The sequence below is a fragment of the Sapajus apella genome, unplaced genomic scaffold (genome assembly GCF_009761245.1).
Source record: "Sapajus apella isolate SASKATOON/1434 unplaced genomic scaffold, GSC_monkey_1.0 scaffold2, whole genome shotgun sequence".
Lineage (NCBI taxonomy): Eukaryota > Metazoa > Chordata > Mammalia > Primates > Cebidae > Sapajus > Sapajus apella.
In genome coordinates this window covers 71,165,326-71,180,139 of record NW_022436942.1, presented here as the reverse complement: position 1 = coordinate 71,180,139, position 14,814 = coordinate 71,165,326, and the positions used below count along the sequence as shown (strand labels likewise).

General features: G+C 53.3%; 1 protein-coding gene across 1 annotated transcript in view; it reads right to left on the bottom strand.

The window, feature by feature from the left end:
• Positions 1 to 14,814, bottom strand: part of DTX1 (deltex E3 ubiquitin ligase 1) — a 40,356-nt gene that overhangs the window by 16,422 nt on the left and 9,120 nt on the right. The window contains exon 2 of the mRNA XM_032240456.1: positions 3,382 to 4,063. Coding sequence (XP_032096347.1) covers positions 3,382 to 4,063 — 682 coding nt within the window. The remainder of the gene's footprint in view (positions 1 to 3,381; positions 4,064 to 14,814) is intronic.

Here is a 14,814-nt window from a genome sequence, read left to right as displayed (position 1 = left end):
TCTCTGCCCCTGTGCACCGGCAGTGCCCTGCCTGAAGTGCCCTTCTTTTGGCTGGTGCCTCTCACCCCAGCCCTCCCCACACCTCTAGCCCTTCCCCAAACACACCACGCCCTCTGAGCCTCCTTGAAGTTGCTCATGCTGTTCCCTCAGCCCGGAACAGCCATTCTCCACAGCTGGCCACCTCCTCAGAGGGATCTTCCCTGGACTCCCACACCACCCTGTCCCGCTAGCTCCCCAGCACTTCTGTCTCGCTCCAGAGATCCTGTCCATTTACTCTTTACTTGCTGTCTCCCCATCTGTCTGCATGCCCTGGGAGGACATGGGCCTTGTCTGTCTTGTTCAGCTCTACGGATACACACCCACAGTACATGTAGAGAATTAACACTGGGCCATGAAAGCTGAGTAATTTTCAGCCTGCTCTAGAACAGTAGCTTTCAAATCTCTCTCTCTCTCTATCTTTTATTTTTTAATTTTTTGAGACAGAGTCTCACTCTGTTGCTCAGGATAGAGGGCAGTGGTGTGATCTCAGCTCACTGCAACCTCCACTTCCCAGGTTCAAGCAATCCTCCCACCTCAGCCTCCCGAGTAGCTGGGACTACAGGCATGCACCACCATACCCAGCTAATTTTAGTATTTTTAGGAGAGATGGGGTTTCACCATGTTGGCCAGGCTCGTCTCCAACTCCTGGCCTCAAGTGATCTGCCCACCACGGCCTCCCAAGTGAGCCACTATGCCTGGACTCAACTATTTCGTCAGTGACTAGGAAATTCATTTCACCTGGCAACCTATTCAACCTATGCAGAAATGACACAAAACATTCATGGAGTAATTTTTTTTTGAGACAGGGTCTTGCTCTATCTCAGTGCTATGAGCCTTGACCTATTGGGCTCAAGCGATCCTTGCCTCCGCCTTCTGAGTAACGAACTACAAGCACACACCACCCTGCCTGGCTAACTTTCTGTTATTGTTGTAGAGATGGAGTCTTGCTGTGTTGCCCAGGCTGTTCTAGAACTCCTGGGCTCAAGTGATCTGCTCACTTCGGTCTCCCAAAGTGCTGGGATTACAGGCGTGAGCCGCTGTGCCTTCACGTAACAATTCTTATTTTTACGCTGTATTACATATGCCTACTCTACTCTTCGATTCTAGTTTATTCTATCAAGAAAATTCTGGCTGCAATCTTCTGATTTCTAGTGTACTTGCGGGTTATAAGAACACTAACCCAGAGAGATGGTCCTCAAATTCTTACTGCAGAGGTCCCTGGAATTTTCCTGGCTCTGTCCCCTCCCACACCCCCTCTGGCTTGTCATTCTAGGACCCACTCTACTGTTGTTTCGGGGTTTTTCTTCGACCCCCTCAAGTCTCCTCTCTGTTGGCACTGGGCCTGCCCTAGGCTGAGGTCACACAGGACGCACCCGTGTGTCCCCATGGCCCTCTCCTCCGAGAGGAATGAAAAGGTGGAAACGGAGAAGGGAAGGGTGAGGCAGGCAGGTGGTGGTGACCGTGAAGCGTCCCTGGAAAATTACAGCTCCCCACACTGTATGCCAACACTCCTCCTGGAGAGCAAAAGTTGTCCTAACGGCCATGGCTGAACTACTGCCAGTGTAGATGCCGTGTTCAGGTTCACAGCGTTTTCACACGGTGGGAAGATCTGCCCCCATTTGACAGATGTTGAAACTGAGGCTCAAGGAAGGAGAGGGACTCATCCCAGATTTCCCAGCTCAGAAGTGGCCAAGAGCAGGATGGGCATGGTGGCTTAAGCCTGTAATCCCAGCACTTTGGGAGGTTGAGGCTGGAGGATCACTTGAGGTCAGGAGTTCAAGACAAGCCTGGGCAATATAATGAAACCCTGTCTCCACTAAAAATACAAAAAAAAAAAAAAAAAAAAAAAGTAGCCGGGCATAGTGGTATGCATCTGTGGTCCCAGTTACTCAGGAGGCTGAGGCAGGAGAATTGCTTGAACCTGGGAGGTGGAGTACAGTGAGCTGAGATAGTGCTATTGCACTCCAGCCTGGGCAACAGAGTGAAACTGTGTCTCAAAAAAAAAAAAAAGAAGTGACCAAGAGGGGATTTGAACCCAGGAAGTCAGACTCTCAAAGTGACAAAAGATGAATAGCATGCCTAGTTCAGGGTCCTGACCTTTCCTTTTCCCAGGCCTTTGTTGCCCACAATAAAAGGGGTGACCTGGGTGCAGTGACCCAAAAGGTCACATCCAGATCTGAGCTTTGGTGATCTCTGGCCATTACTATCAATTCCCTGGCCATGCCATGGTGACTGAAGCACAGCTGGTTTGGGGGGCCTCTCTTCCTCTGTGGGCCACAGTCCACACCTCCCTGGTTTTTTCTCTTCTGGCCTGTACCAAGTTCAAGGTCTTTGATCTTTCCTCTTATTGCCACCCCACAGGGCTTGGTCCTCTGCTCAGACAGACTGAACCTGGGGTCCAGCGTGGGCACCCAACGGCAGCTCACTGGGTCGCTATCCTGGGGTCTGGGACATCTCAGCCCAAGAATCTCCAAACTTGATATGCGCTGGGATAAAATAATAAAATCCTACTGGGAAAGCCAGTTCATAAAAAAGTGTTTCCAAAAAGGGCTGCTCTGGTTAAAACAAGGGCAGAGAAACAGACTGCTGTTTGCCTGGCTTTCTACTTCCCCATTCCCGTGATTCCAGGTCACCCCAGAAGTCCCTGGAGCCCAGTGTGCAAACCGTAGTATGAACCCAGAGTGATGGTGATATTTCAGGTGCAGCCTATGGGGAAATACTTTGGACGGGCGGCTGATGCTTGCTCGAGCCACCACCTGAGGTGGGCATGGACTGGGACAAGGACTGATGGACTCTGAATCCCTCTAAAAATCCTAAGACATCTCAGCACAGGCTTTGGAATCAGACAGGTCTGGACGCCGATGTCTACTCTTCCCTGGGTAACTCTGAGAAGGCACCATAGCTCTCCCAGCCTCGGCTTCCCCATCTGTAACGTGCACGCTGTACAACTGTTTGGTGCAATATGCCCAGTGATACACATAGAGGGTTTAGCGAATAATAAACACGGAACACGCAACACTGCTGATGTTGCTGTTACGGCCCAATCACTTGGGAATTGTGTGATCCCCGGGGAGTCAGCTCCTCGTCTGTGAACTGGACGTGAAGATGGTACCTACTTCATAGGGTCCTTATACGTGGAGCTAAATGCGTGGGGACTTGTTAAGGTGCTTAATTGATGCTTGGCACAAAATGAACACTTGGTGGATGCTGGATATTACTTATCGTCATTATTATTATTGTAATCTTTGCTTCTGGCCCTAGTGGGCAACCACCCCGGGCTTGGTCACTGCCTGCGAACGACCGACCACACAGAGGTCCCCTCCCCCCTGGGCCCCGTCTTACCCAGGCGGAATGGAGGCGCGTGCGCTCACGCTGGTGGCGCGCTGGGGCCCGGGCCTGTTGAGGTTGTTCTGCCCCGGGGTGGGGGCGCCGCCGGGGGCGCTAGGGCTCCTCTGGGGCGCCCCGGGGGGCGGCGCGGGCTCGGCGGGGCCAGTGGTGGGCGCGGCCCAGAGCGCGGCGCCTGCGAAGGTGGCGCTGGGGCGCACAGCGAGGGCGCCCGGAGGTCCTCCAGGTGGCTGTGGCGGTGGCAGCGGGGGTGCGGGGGGCGCCTTGCGGCGCTGCGAGGCCAGGATGGCGTTGGAGGCGGCACGCGTGCTGTTGACCAGCAGGCATTGCTGGCACGAGCAGGGGTGGCCCGAACTGGCGCCCACAGGCCACGACTGTGACTTGGGGATGGAGCCCACGGTGAGCGGGTAGGCGAGGTCCAGGCGGCGGCGCAGGCGGCGGCGGCGGCGCGTCTGGCGGTTCATCTGCGACATGCTGTTGAAGTAGATGAGGTAGCAGAAGCCCAGCGACGAGAGGTCGAGCCACGGGTGCTGCTTCTCGTAGGCGTTCTGGATGGTGATGCAGATGTCCATGTCGTAGGCCGTCCACGCTCCGCCGTCGTTCTCCCACTCCCACACGATGCCCTTGCCCGGCGCCGACGATGGGTCGTAGAAGTTGCGCCGCACGGGCCGCATGGTGCCTGTGCTCGAAATGGGGAGGAGGCGTCAGCACAGCGGGCGCGGGCGGCTCGGCCCGGGGTGGGGACACGGAGCGCTGGTCTGCGCAGGTGGAGGGGCGGGCTGGAGGCTTGGAGGGTCAGCACAGGCCTCCAACGGGGCCATCCAGACTTGGGGAGGGAGTCAATACATGCACAGAGAGAAACCGGGTCAAGGCCCAGGCCTGGGGTTCAGCACAGGCTGGAGGGTCAGGACAGGCGGGGGCCAGGGCGAGGGGGGCCTGGGCTAAAGGTTCAGCACAGAGCAGTGGGGCGAGGTGGGCAGGGGCTCCTAGTCAATAGATTGGGGATAGGTGGGGGAGAGCCTGAAAGGGGGGGGGGGGGGCTGGGTGTGTGTCAAGACAGCTTGGGGTAGGAAACTAGCAAGTTATGGAGGGCTCCCCCACCCCCACCTCTCCAGGGCCAAGACAGACACTGAAGTAGGGGTTATCACAGGCTCTGGAGGGTGGTGGGGAGGGCAAAGGGGGCCTGGGGTCTCTTCAGACCAGAGTCAGATAAGTTGGGGCAGGCACAGAGAGAGACCAGGCCAGGCACAAAGGACCCCTGCAGTCCTCTCCTTCATTATAGTTCACTCACCCATTCAGTGATTCATTCACCAATCTGTTCATGCCTTAGTTCATTAACTCAAGCACTAGTTCATTTAGTCATTCAACAATTCCTGCATTATTTCATTCATTTTTCCATGCCTGAGTTCACATATTCATATACTTTTTACTTTATTCATTTAATGGTTCTTTCATTAGGTCATTCTTTCCTGCCTGCAGTCATCCATTGTTTATCGTTTATTTTATTTTATTTTATTTAGAGACGGAGGTCCCCCTGCATTGCACAGGCTAAGTCTCAAATTCCTGGGCTCAAGCGATCCACCTGCCTTGGCCTCCCAAAGTGCTGGGATGACAAGTGTGAGCCACAGTCTTGCTCTGTCACCCAGGCTGGAATACAGTGGCACAATATAGCCTCAATGCAACCTCCACCTCCCAGGTTCAAACGATTCTGCTGCCTCAGCCTCCCGAGTAGCTAGGACTACAGGCATGCACCACCCCACTGGGCTAATTTTTGTATTTTTAGTAGAGATGCGGTTTCACCATGTTGGCCAGGCTGGCTGGTCTCAAACTCCTGATGTCAGGTGATCCACCCCCCTCAGCCTCCCAAAGTGCTGGGTTTATAGGTGTGAGCCACTGCACCTGGCCCCCTTATGCTTTTTTAAAGTGATACCTTTATGTATTCTCCATCTTCAGCTCACTCCCATATTCAGGCATTCAGCCATTCCTTCATTTACCATCACCCTATTTAAAATGTGCACCCCCACATAGTTTCCCCTCTCTCCTTTCCGGTTCCATTTTCTCCATCAGGTATACTTCACATTCTACTCATTTATCTTGGTTTCTGTCTGTCTCCACCTCGCTAGAATGTAATAGCCACAAGGTGAGGGATTTTGGTTTATTTGCTTCTATATCCGCAGCATCTGCACACAGTGGGTGCTTAAGTGATATTTTCTGAATGAATGAATGAATTCACTAGCTCCCATGTGGATCCATTTTTAAAAAAAAATTCATTCACACTTTGTGCTCATCCCTGCACTGGTCCATTCCTTCATTTGCTTATTTGTTATTTGTATCCATCTGTGTGTTTCATTTGTTACTGCCTTCGACAAACACCTGCTGACTGCCAGGTGGACCCCCTTTCATAAAGGAGGGCATTGAGGCTTTACTCCCAACCACAGCTTCGTGTTTGCCAAAGCTCTATGTACTTCTCTGACAGCAAGGCTCCACAGGAAACTCTGAGTTAACCAGAGATAACCCAAGAGGTCCAGGCTGCAGGACTTCTCAGAGCCTTTAACCTGCTCTGTGTCTTGGGGCTGATGCAGTGGGAGTCTTTTGCTGCGTTCATTTGGCACACCTGCAGAAAGGCTGCACACTCAATTGCTCCTCAACCGTGGAAAGTTCCTTAAGCCTCCCCAGGCCTCAGCGGTCCCATCTCAAAAAGAGGGGTGTTAATCCATGACCCCCCTTCCTTCTCACACAGGGTTTGGGGGAGGAGTGAGTGAAAACAGTCACAGCGGGTCTGAGTGGGACCTCAGTGCTGGGAGGCAGACAGCCCTCATGTCAAGTCCTGACTGTTTGGCTTGCCAGCTCTGTGGCTGTGTGTAAGCGACTCAACATCTTTGGGCCCCAGTTTCCTCCTTTTAAAATGGGCATAAGCAGACTTCCTTGTGGAATTGCTAAGAGGATCAATTGAGATAAATACTGTGTCTACTCTGATGATTCCAAAATCCGCCATCTTCAGCCTCATCTTCTCCCCTGGGAGCCAGGTTCGCGATCCTTCCCTGGAGGGGTCTAACGGGCACTTTGAACTCAGCTCTGCTCTCCCCTGCCTCAAACCTGCTCCTCCCGAGGTCTTCACATCACAATCCCTGGCAGCTCCTGCCCTTCTGGATGCTCTTCCTTGGAACCCCAAAACCTTGGTCTAATCTTTGATTTCCTACCTCATACGTCACCTCCAATCTGTCATTAAATCAGTCATCTCCACCTTCAAATAATCCACATCTGACCACTTCTCCCCCCTGCACGCACACCACCCAGCCCACACCGTGTCTCTCTCTCCTGGACCATTGCAGTAGACTTATGACTGGTCTCTGATACTGCCCTCCCCTCCTGTAATCTGTTTCCCGCACTGCAGCCAGAGGGAGCCTCTCAACGCTAGTCATATCACATCCTTCCTCTGCTCAAAATCCTTCCTGGCTTCCACTCACTTGGAGTAAACACCAAAGTCCTTGCCATAACCTACAATGAAACCCCACACTGTGGGGCCCTGTCCTCCTCTGACATTGCCTACCTCGCCCTTGTCACTCCATTCCAGCCACTCTGGCCCCCTTGCTGTTCCTCAAATACACCAGGCACTGTCCAGCCTCAGGGCCTCCGCACTGGCTGTTCCCTCCGCCTGGAATATGACCTCACCATTCCCAGATGTTCTCATTCTTTCCTCCTTTCTTTCTCACAGGTGTGTGTTCAAACATCTAAAACCGCAGCCCTCCTATTGCCTCCCTCTTAGCTTGCTGTATTTTCCTCCATGGCACTTGGCATTAGCTGACTGACATTTTATATACGTGTATACACACACACACACACACACAAACATACATACACACACACACACACACACACACACACACACACATACTTTTGAGACAGAGTCTTTGTCACCCAGGCTGGAGTGCAGTGGTGTGATCTCATCATGCCTCCCAGGTTCAAACAATTCTCCTGCCTCAGATTCTCAAGTAGCTGAGATTACAGGTACGCGCCACCACACCCAGCTAATTTTTTGTATTTTCAGTAGAGACGGGATTTCATCACATTGGCCAGGCTGGTCTCAAACTCCTGACCTCAGGTGATCCACTCGTCTAAGCCTCTCAAAGTGTTGGGATTACAGGCGTGAGCCACCACACCCGGCAATGACATGATTTATTAATCTGCAGGCATTCTTTATTCTGGTTCTCCTTGCTCTAGGCTGTCAGCCGAGAAGTCAGGGATCTTGCCTGCTTTGCTCACTGCTGTAGTTTCAGCACCTGGGACAGTGCCTGCACACAGTAGGCCCTCAATACCTGGAAGGCATTTCCATTGTTAAACGGCATCTTCCCTGGGTGCCTGGCCCGGGGATCTGCAACCAGATAGGGGAACTCAGACTGTCCCGCACTAGTGTCCCTACTCAGGGCTGAAAGAGCTTGTCCTCCCTCTGGCCTCTCCTACGTTAGAATCACGAGGGCTACAGACTAGCCTTGTGCCCGGCCAACTAGACAGACCCTGAAAGCTGGGGAAATTGAGGCACAAAGCTATGGCTGTTGATATGAGAGGGGCGGGGTGGAAGAGGTGGAGAAGTTGGACTGGCAGCCCAGCCCCAGGAAATAAGGTCCCTGGGCACCTATCATGTTCCAGCCAATCAGACAAAAGCTTCCTCTGCATCTCTGGGACACCCTCATTCTGATGCCTGGTTTATCATTTTAATTGAGTGTGTGCAGACTGATTTCTTCCCTGGCGATGGGGCTTCCTCCACTGCAGGCCCGGAAGGGGGTGAGCTAGAGAGAAAACCCTGAATCCTGTTCCCACCTGCTCCAGTGTGCTGGTCTTCCCCTCTCAGGGCCTCAGTTTCCCCACCTGCAAAAGGAGGAGTTGTGATGACTGATCTTCAAGGCTGATGTGCCTGAAGTACCACCGTTCGGCTCCTGGTGTGGGGGAAGGCACTGTGTTATCTGGAAAATGTGCAGGATCAGAAGGGAAGCAATGGGAACCCGCCTTAGTTAACTTCCTCTGTGTGCCAAGTCCTGAGCTCTGCAGGGGAGGGGAGGGTTCCCAAAATCAACGTTGGCCGGAGTGAAGCAGTGATTCAAACAACTCAGAAGTCTCTCAGGTTGAGCCAGGTGTGGTGGCTTACACCTGTAATCTCAACACTTTGGGAAGCTGAGGCGGGTGGATCATCTGAGGTCAGCAGTTCGAGGCCAGCCTGGCCCTTATGGTGAAACCCCTGTCTCTACTAAAAAAAACAAACATTAATCAGGCGTGGTGGTACATGAGGCAGGAGAATGGTTTGAACCCAGGAGGCAGAGGTTGCAGTGAGCCGAGATCACGCCATTGCACTCCAGCCTGGGCGACAGAGTGAGACTCTGTCTCAAAAAATAAATAAATAAATACATAAAAATAAAAAGTCTCTCAGGTCTTGCGCAAAGTCTGGCTCCACACATAGCCCTTATCTGTAAAATGGGGGTATTAATACCTACCCCAAAGAATTACTGGGGGAACAAAATGAGATAATGCATGGCAAAGGTGCTTAGTAGAACACTTAGCACTCAACGAATAAAACGACAATGGCTGATATTACATAGGTTACCCACATTCATCCTCCCCTAGCCCGTGTTCACTTGGTGAATTCTTATTCATACAACAAAGACCTCCGTGTGCTCATCTCCTCCGACACCGCCTTCTCTGTTCTGTTGCTGTAGTTGGCAAATGCAGCAGTTTTTTATTGCATGTCTGTCCTCACACTGTCATTATTTGTTTTTGCTCTTAGTCACTCTCATTGGTAAATGACTTTTGGGAGGACAAACACTAGGTCAGGTACTCAACTATGATTTGAGCACCAGGCACAAAGCCTGGCGAAAAGAAGGCATCTGCAACCGAGACGGGCAACCTACTTGGCACTCGGAGGAGTGGGAAAGAGGAAGATTTGGGCTTGATGGAGAGGGAGCGGAGATTGGAGAGCGAGCGGCCCCCGGGGTGGAGGCCAAGCTTTGAGGGGTCCCTGGGGAGGACCTTAAGGCTGGGTGGAGGGTTCCCAAAGTCAACGTTGGCCAGCTCTGCAGCAAAGGACTCTGGGAGCTTGTCAGGGCCAGCCAGCCCAGGCCTCCCTCTCTCCAGGGCTCTGTTTACCAGGTATCGATTTTCCTGCCTGTTTACTGGTAGTTATTAAAGGCTGTGTCCCTGGAGTCCTTTTGAAACAAGATTGGAACCTGGAGAGCGGGAGTAATTAGGGCAGCTGCTGTCCTCCCCGCTGGGCCCTGCACCCCGCAGTGCCTGCCTCAGCCCGCCTGCCCATCCGTCCGCCTCTCCGGGCCAGGCTGGCCATGGACCAGGCCGAGGGGGTGGGCAGCTGGTTCCCTGGTGACCTGCCTGGACTTCGATCTCAAGATTTCCAAGGGAGCAGTGGTGGAAATGCTCCTTCTCCTCCACAGTGGCTATGGCCTAGATTTTCAGCCAGAACAATGGGTCTAAGAAGGGGCTGCAGTTTCTTCAGTCTGGGAGAGAGGTTGGGCCTCAGGCTGGTGGCCCGGAGTTGACCACACCCCACTCCGGCCTCCAGGGCACCGCGCTGTGCCGGCCATAGGGTCTGCGTCCCCCAGGCAGTTACAGGGCCTGTGTCAAACTTGGGCTCCGTGCCTGGGCCTGTTTTTGTGTCGCTGCCTTTGTTTTCTTCCGCTTCCCTCTCCTCTCCAGTTGCTTAAAAATGCTTGGCTGAAAAATTCCAGGCTTCTTCCAGCTGAGCCGGGGAAAGGGGCTTTGGTCAGTGTCAGCTGGAGGACTGACTGCACAAGCTGGGCCCCCTGAGACCAGGTGTGGGGGCAGCCATAGCCACAGCAGCCAGTGACTGCTTCACGACTGGGGCAGAGACTGGGAGACAGCGGGATGGAGAGAGACAGAGAGAGACACACACAATCGAAGAGACTGTCAGAGACAGGCCAAAACCAATGTGGGAAACTAAGGCAGATACAAAAAGAGCTGGGGTCAGAGACAAAATGAGCTTGAGAGGTGAAAAGAAAGGGAAGCCGGAAACCTAGAGGCGGAGATCATCATGGAGGGTCTGGGAAACTAAGGCTAGCATTTATTGAGCACCCACTCTATGCCACATGCTGCGCTCAGCACTCTCCTTGCATTCATCCATTTCATTTCATCCTTACACCATTGCTTCCAGAGAGGGACCAGGACTATTTCCATTTTATAGATGAGGAAACTGAGGTCCGGAGAGGTGAACTCTTGGGAGAGCGAAAGCGGAGGGCTGGGAATGATGCCACACTCGTGGAGTAAAGGCAGGCCCAAGTTGGACTGGTTCCCAGGGGTTCAACCTCACCAAGCGGTAGCACAGCCTAGGATACTTCCAGTGATGGAGAGCTCACTACTTCAGCTTTGCCTTCTGTTATTTAGCCATGTGAGGTTTCTGCCCTAGAGCATGGTCCCAATCTGAGCCCACCACCTAGAGGTGGGTATGTGGGTGCCTCGGCCCCCACCTCTTGGTCTTAAGAATCAGCTGATTCCGTGGAGAAGGGGGAGGGTTCTGAGGCCCCGAGCCTTCCTCCTGCTGCCTCTCTGTCTCTAACAGTTCCTCTCTCGGCTGGGCCAGCTTCAAGGCCCAGCAGGGAACCCCTCCCTTTGGGGGTGGCTTCCTGGAGGGAAGTGATCTCAGTTTGGGGCACCCAGGTCCTGACGGGAAGGGGTCACGTGGGAGGCAGTCATGGGACATCCTATCGGGTTGGGGGAGTCCCACCCCAGGCTGAGGCCTGGGACCGGGGGTTGGGCAGTGGCTGGCTCCCAGCAAGACTTCACTGCATCCTCCACCAACCCAGAAGTCATGATACTAACGCCGTCCACAAGCACACTTTTCCACCCCAGGCTGTGTTTAGCTCATTTAATTCTCATCGCACCCCTGGGAGGCAGGGGTGTTATTGCCCCATTTTAGAGGCGAGAAAACAGAGGCGCAGAACAGTTAGGAGCACGCTGGATGTGACCCGTGAGTGGTCCAGCTGGAGCCCACGCAAGGCCACCCCGCTTCATTTGCTGTTCCCTCTTAGTCCCATGAACCCATGTTCTGGGGGAGGAAACTGAGGCACAGCAGTTGCACGGCAAGTAAGTGACATGGCTGAGTTTCTAACCCCAGACTGCTACGTGACCTTCTGGAACAGTCCCTTGGCTGGTGTCTATGTGGCTGCTCACCTCTCTTCTACAGCAAGGACATCAGCAGCACCCACAGCAAGTGCAGCAGTGCTTAGGGCTCACACACGCCATCTCCCAGTCCTCACGGCAGCCCCAGGGGTCTGTGCTATTATTGGCCCCATCAGGCAGATGGGGAGACTGAGGATCCCTGAGAAGATGTGGAAATCCGGCTGGGGGCACCAGCTGGGTGGGATTCGAGCAGCAGCCTGTGGATCCAGGCTGCCTCCCGGCTCCTGCCCCGCAATCAATAATCCCGTGGTGTTCTGTTTCCCTCCAAACCCTCCTCTGGGACTCATCAGGCTAAGCTGTGGTGCATTAGTGGTTTCCTCGTGGTTGAGGCTGGCCCAGGTTCTCCAGAGTCTGCTGGAAAGCCAGGCCAGGGTGGTGGGGAGACAAGGGGAGGAGAGGGGGTTTGCAGCGCTGCCTAGGGAAGGCTGAGGGGGTGTGTGGCACTCGGACAGGCTACCACCTTGGAGGCTGCTGGCAGGCGGGGTCTGGTACTGCACACACCATGGGCTGTATGGGGGGCTTTCTGGTCACCTGGCTTCCCACACCCCAGCAGGGGACTCAGATCGTCAGCACAGCAGGAAGTGGAGGGGGAGGGGACAGAAAGGCTGGACAGTCCTCTACTGCCGGAGCCCTTCGAGCTGCTCCTTCCTCATCTGTGAAACAGCATAATTGTAATAATAATAATAATAATAATGATAATTAATAACAAGAAACATTCCCAGAGGGCCTACTATGTGCGAAGGCACTGTTCTAAATGCTTCAGGTAAGTCAGCTCTTCGGCCACAAAATTACTGGGGCAGGCTGTTACGATAATAACGAGAACAAACATGTGATGATAAGGAACACTATTATTATCACTGTCTTGTACAAACGCTGAGTGAGGCACAGAGAGGTGACGCAATGTGCCCGAAGTCCAAAGTCACACAGCTACTGGGCTACTAAGCGAAGACTGAACCTAGCCAGGATTTGAACTTCCCCACTTCCACTGCTGCCCCTCTGGCCCACGCTAGCCTGGGCTACTGCAGGGGCCTGCTCCCTGTGTCCCAGTGTCCACCCTTTGCAATGTGCAATGCATTCTCACATGGCAACCAGAGGGATTTTTCACAGACTCAAGGCTGTGTCACTCCTCTGCTCAACAGCTATCAATAGCTCCCTAGGGCCCTTAGGAATCAGTCTAAGCTCCTGAGGGTAGCCTCTGAAGCCCATCACAAGCTGTCTGCACAGGCAGCCTCACACTCTAACCATACCAAAGTTCCAGCCGTACGCTTCTGCATTTGGATATGCTGTTCCATCTCTCTAGAGTGCCCTTCTGCCCACCCCACCCTATTGGCCTCCCTGCTGAGTTCTTTCTCAATCTTCTGGCTCAGCACAAGCACTTTGTCTTTTTGGAATTCTCTGCCATCCCAAGGGCAAACCACTCACTCCTTGGGGCCACCATAGCACCTTGCACCTGCAGCTCACTAGGTAGGGAGGTGTCTGTGTTCCTTCCAGCCTGGCAGCCCCTCCCAGGCAGGGCTGGTTTATAGCCACCTTGGCTTCCTGCTATGGTCAGAAGTACAGGGAGGTAGGTACTTGCAAAATGTTAGATGGATGAATGAATGAGTGAATAACCAAATACATCTGAATGAACCTAACTGAATGCCTCACATGACTAGGCTGGAGACTGCAAGCTGGGTGGATATGGCTTTCTTCTGGTTCACATGCTATTTACATTTAAAAAAAGGAAATGTGAGCAATATTTATTTATTTACTTATTTTTGAGACAGGGTCTCACTCTGTCGCCCAGGCTGGAGTACAGTGGTGCCGTCACAGCTCCCTGCAGCCTGCACCTCCTGGCCTCAAGCGACCCTCCAGCCTCAGCCTCCTGAGCAGCTGGGATCACAGGCGTGTGCCATCATGCCCAGCTAACTTTTTTCATTTTTATTTGGTATAGATGGGATCTCATTACATTGCTCAGGCTGGTCTTAAACTCCTATGCTCAAATGATCCTCCTGCCTCAGCCTCTCAAAGTGCCAGGATTCCAGGCATGAGCCACCTCAGTCTGCCTCCACATTTAAAAATTGGGACAGACTCTCACCAGTCCAGATTTCAAAAATCCCCAAATATCCAAGGGCAAGGCCACCATGATTGGCCTCCTTGGCAACTGTGAGCAGGGGCTGAGTTATGCTGGCCCCATTCATGCCCTCAAGTATTTATTGAGCACCTGCTGCATACCAGGCACTGGAGAGCAAGACAGTTAAAAACCCTCTGCCTTCCCAGACACTGCACACACTTCTATTAGTTGCCCGGGCCCTGTAAGCATCTGAATTTGCAGCCTTTGTGTACTGGGGAAGCTGAGCTGCAGAGAAAAACTTGGGCATGATCACCTGGCAAATTAGAGACAGGTCTTGGACCCAGGCTCCCTGACTGTCATTTCCACAGTGAGTAACACCTTGGAACGAATGAGACTTCGTTCCCTAGACCAGATGAAGCTGGGGAGGACAATGCTTACCCCAGCCAGAGGGAGGGCTCTGGGAGGGTGTAATTCCAGGTAAACTCTGAGCTCTGCTTGCAGTTGGAGGGGGAGGGCACATCGGTACAAGAGGCGGCTGTGCTGCGGCTGCTGGCAGGACCGTCCTGGCAGCAGCCTCCTTTGATTGCCTCGTCCTTTGTTCTGCATCTCAGGGTGCTCAGCCCCAGGGCCCAGTGCCAGACTCCCTCATGCACCCCGTCACCGGCCTGCCACTGCTGTCGGTGCAGGCAGCAGTAGCAGCCTGGAACAGCTCCAGAGGGATGATGGAAGGAGCCCAGAGAGGGAGAAGCGCTTGGCCAGGGTGGCAGAGCAAGGACACAACCATGCGGGACCTGGAGGAGACTGAACTCCTAGCCCAGCAGCTCCTGGGCCCCAAGGTGGGGGACAGTCCCATATGCTGGGACCTTCCTAGACGCCTGGCCTCCTGTGTCACACCCATCATCACCCCACCCCTCACTCCTGGAACAGAAGCACCTTGAGGGCAGGGATTTGTATCTGTCCAGTTGATTGTGGCATTCCTAGTGCCTGGGACAGTGCCTGGCACACAGTAGGTGCTCATAAAATTCCTGATGAATGAATGGTGACCCGAGCTCGGTACTATCATCAGGTCCACATTACAGGTGAGGAAACGGAGGCTCAGGGAGGGAGTGTGGTTTACTTAGGTCACAAGTCTCCCCACCCCTTACAATTCTTTTTTTTTTTTTTTTTTTTTTTTTTTT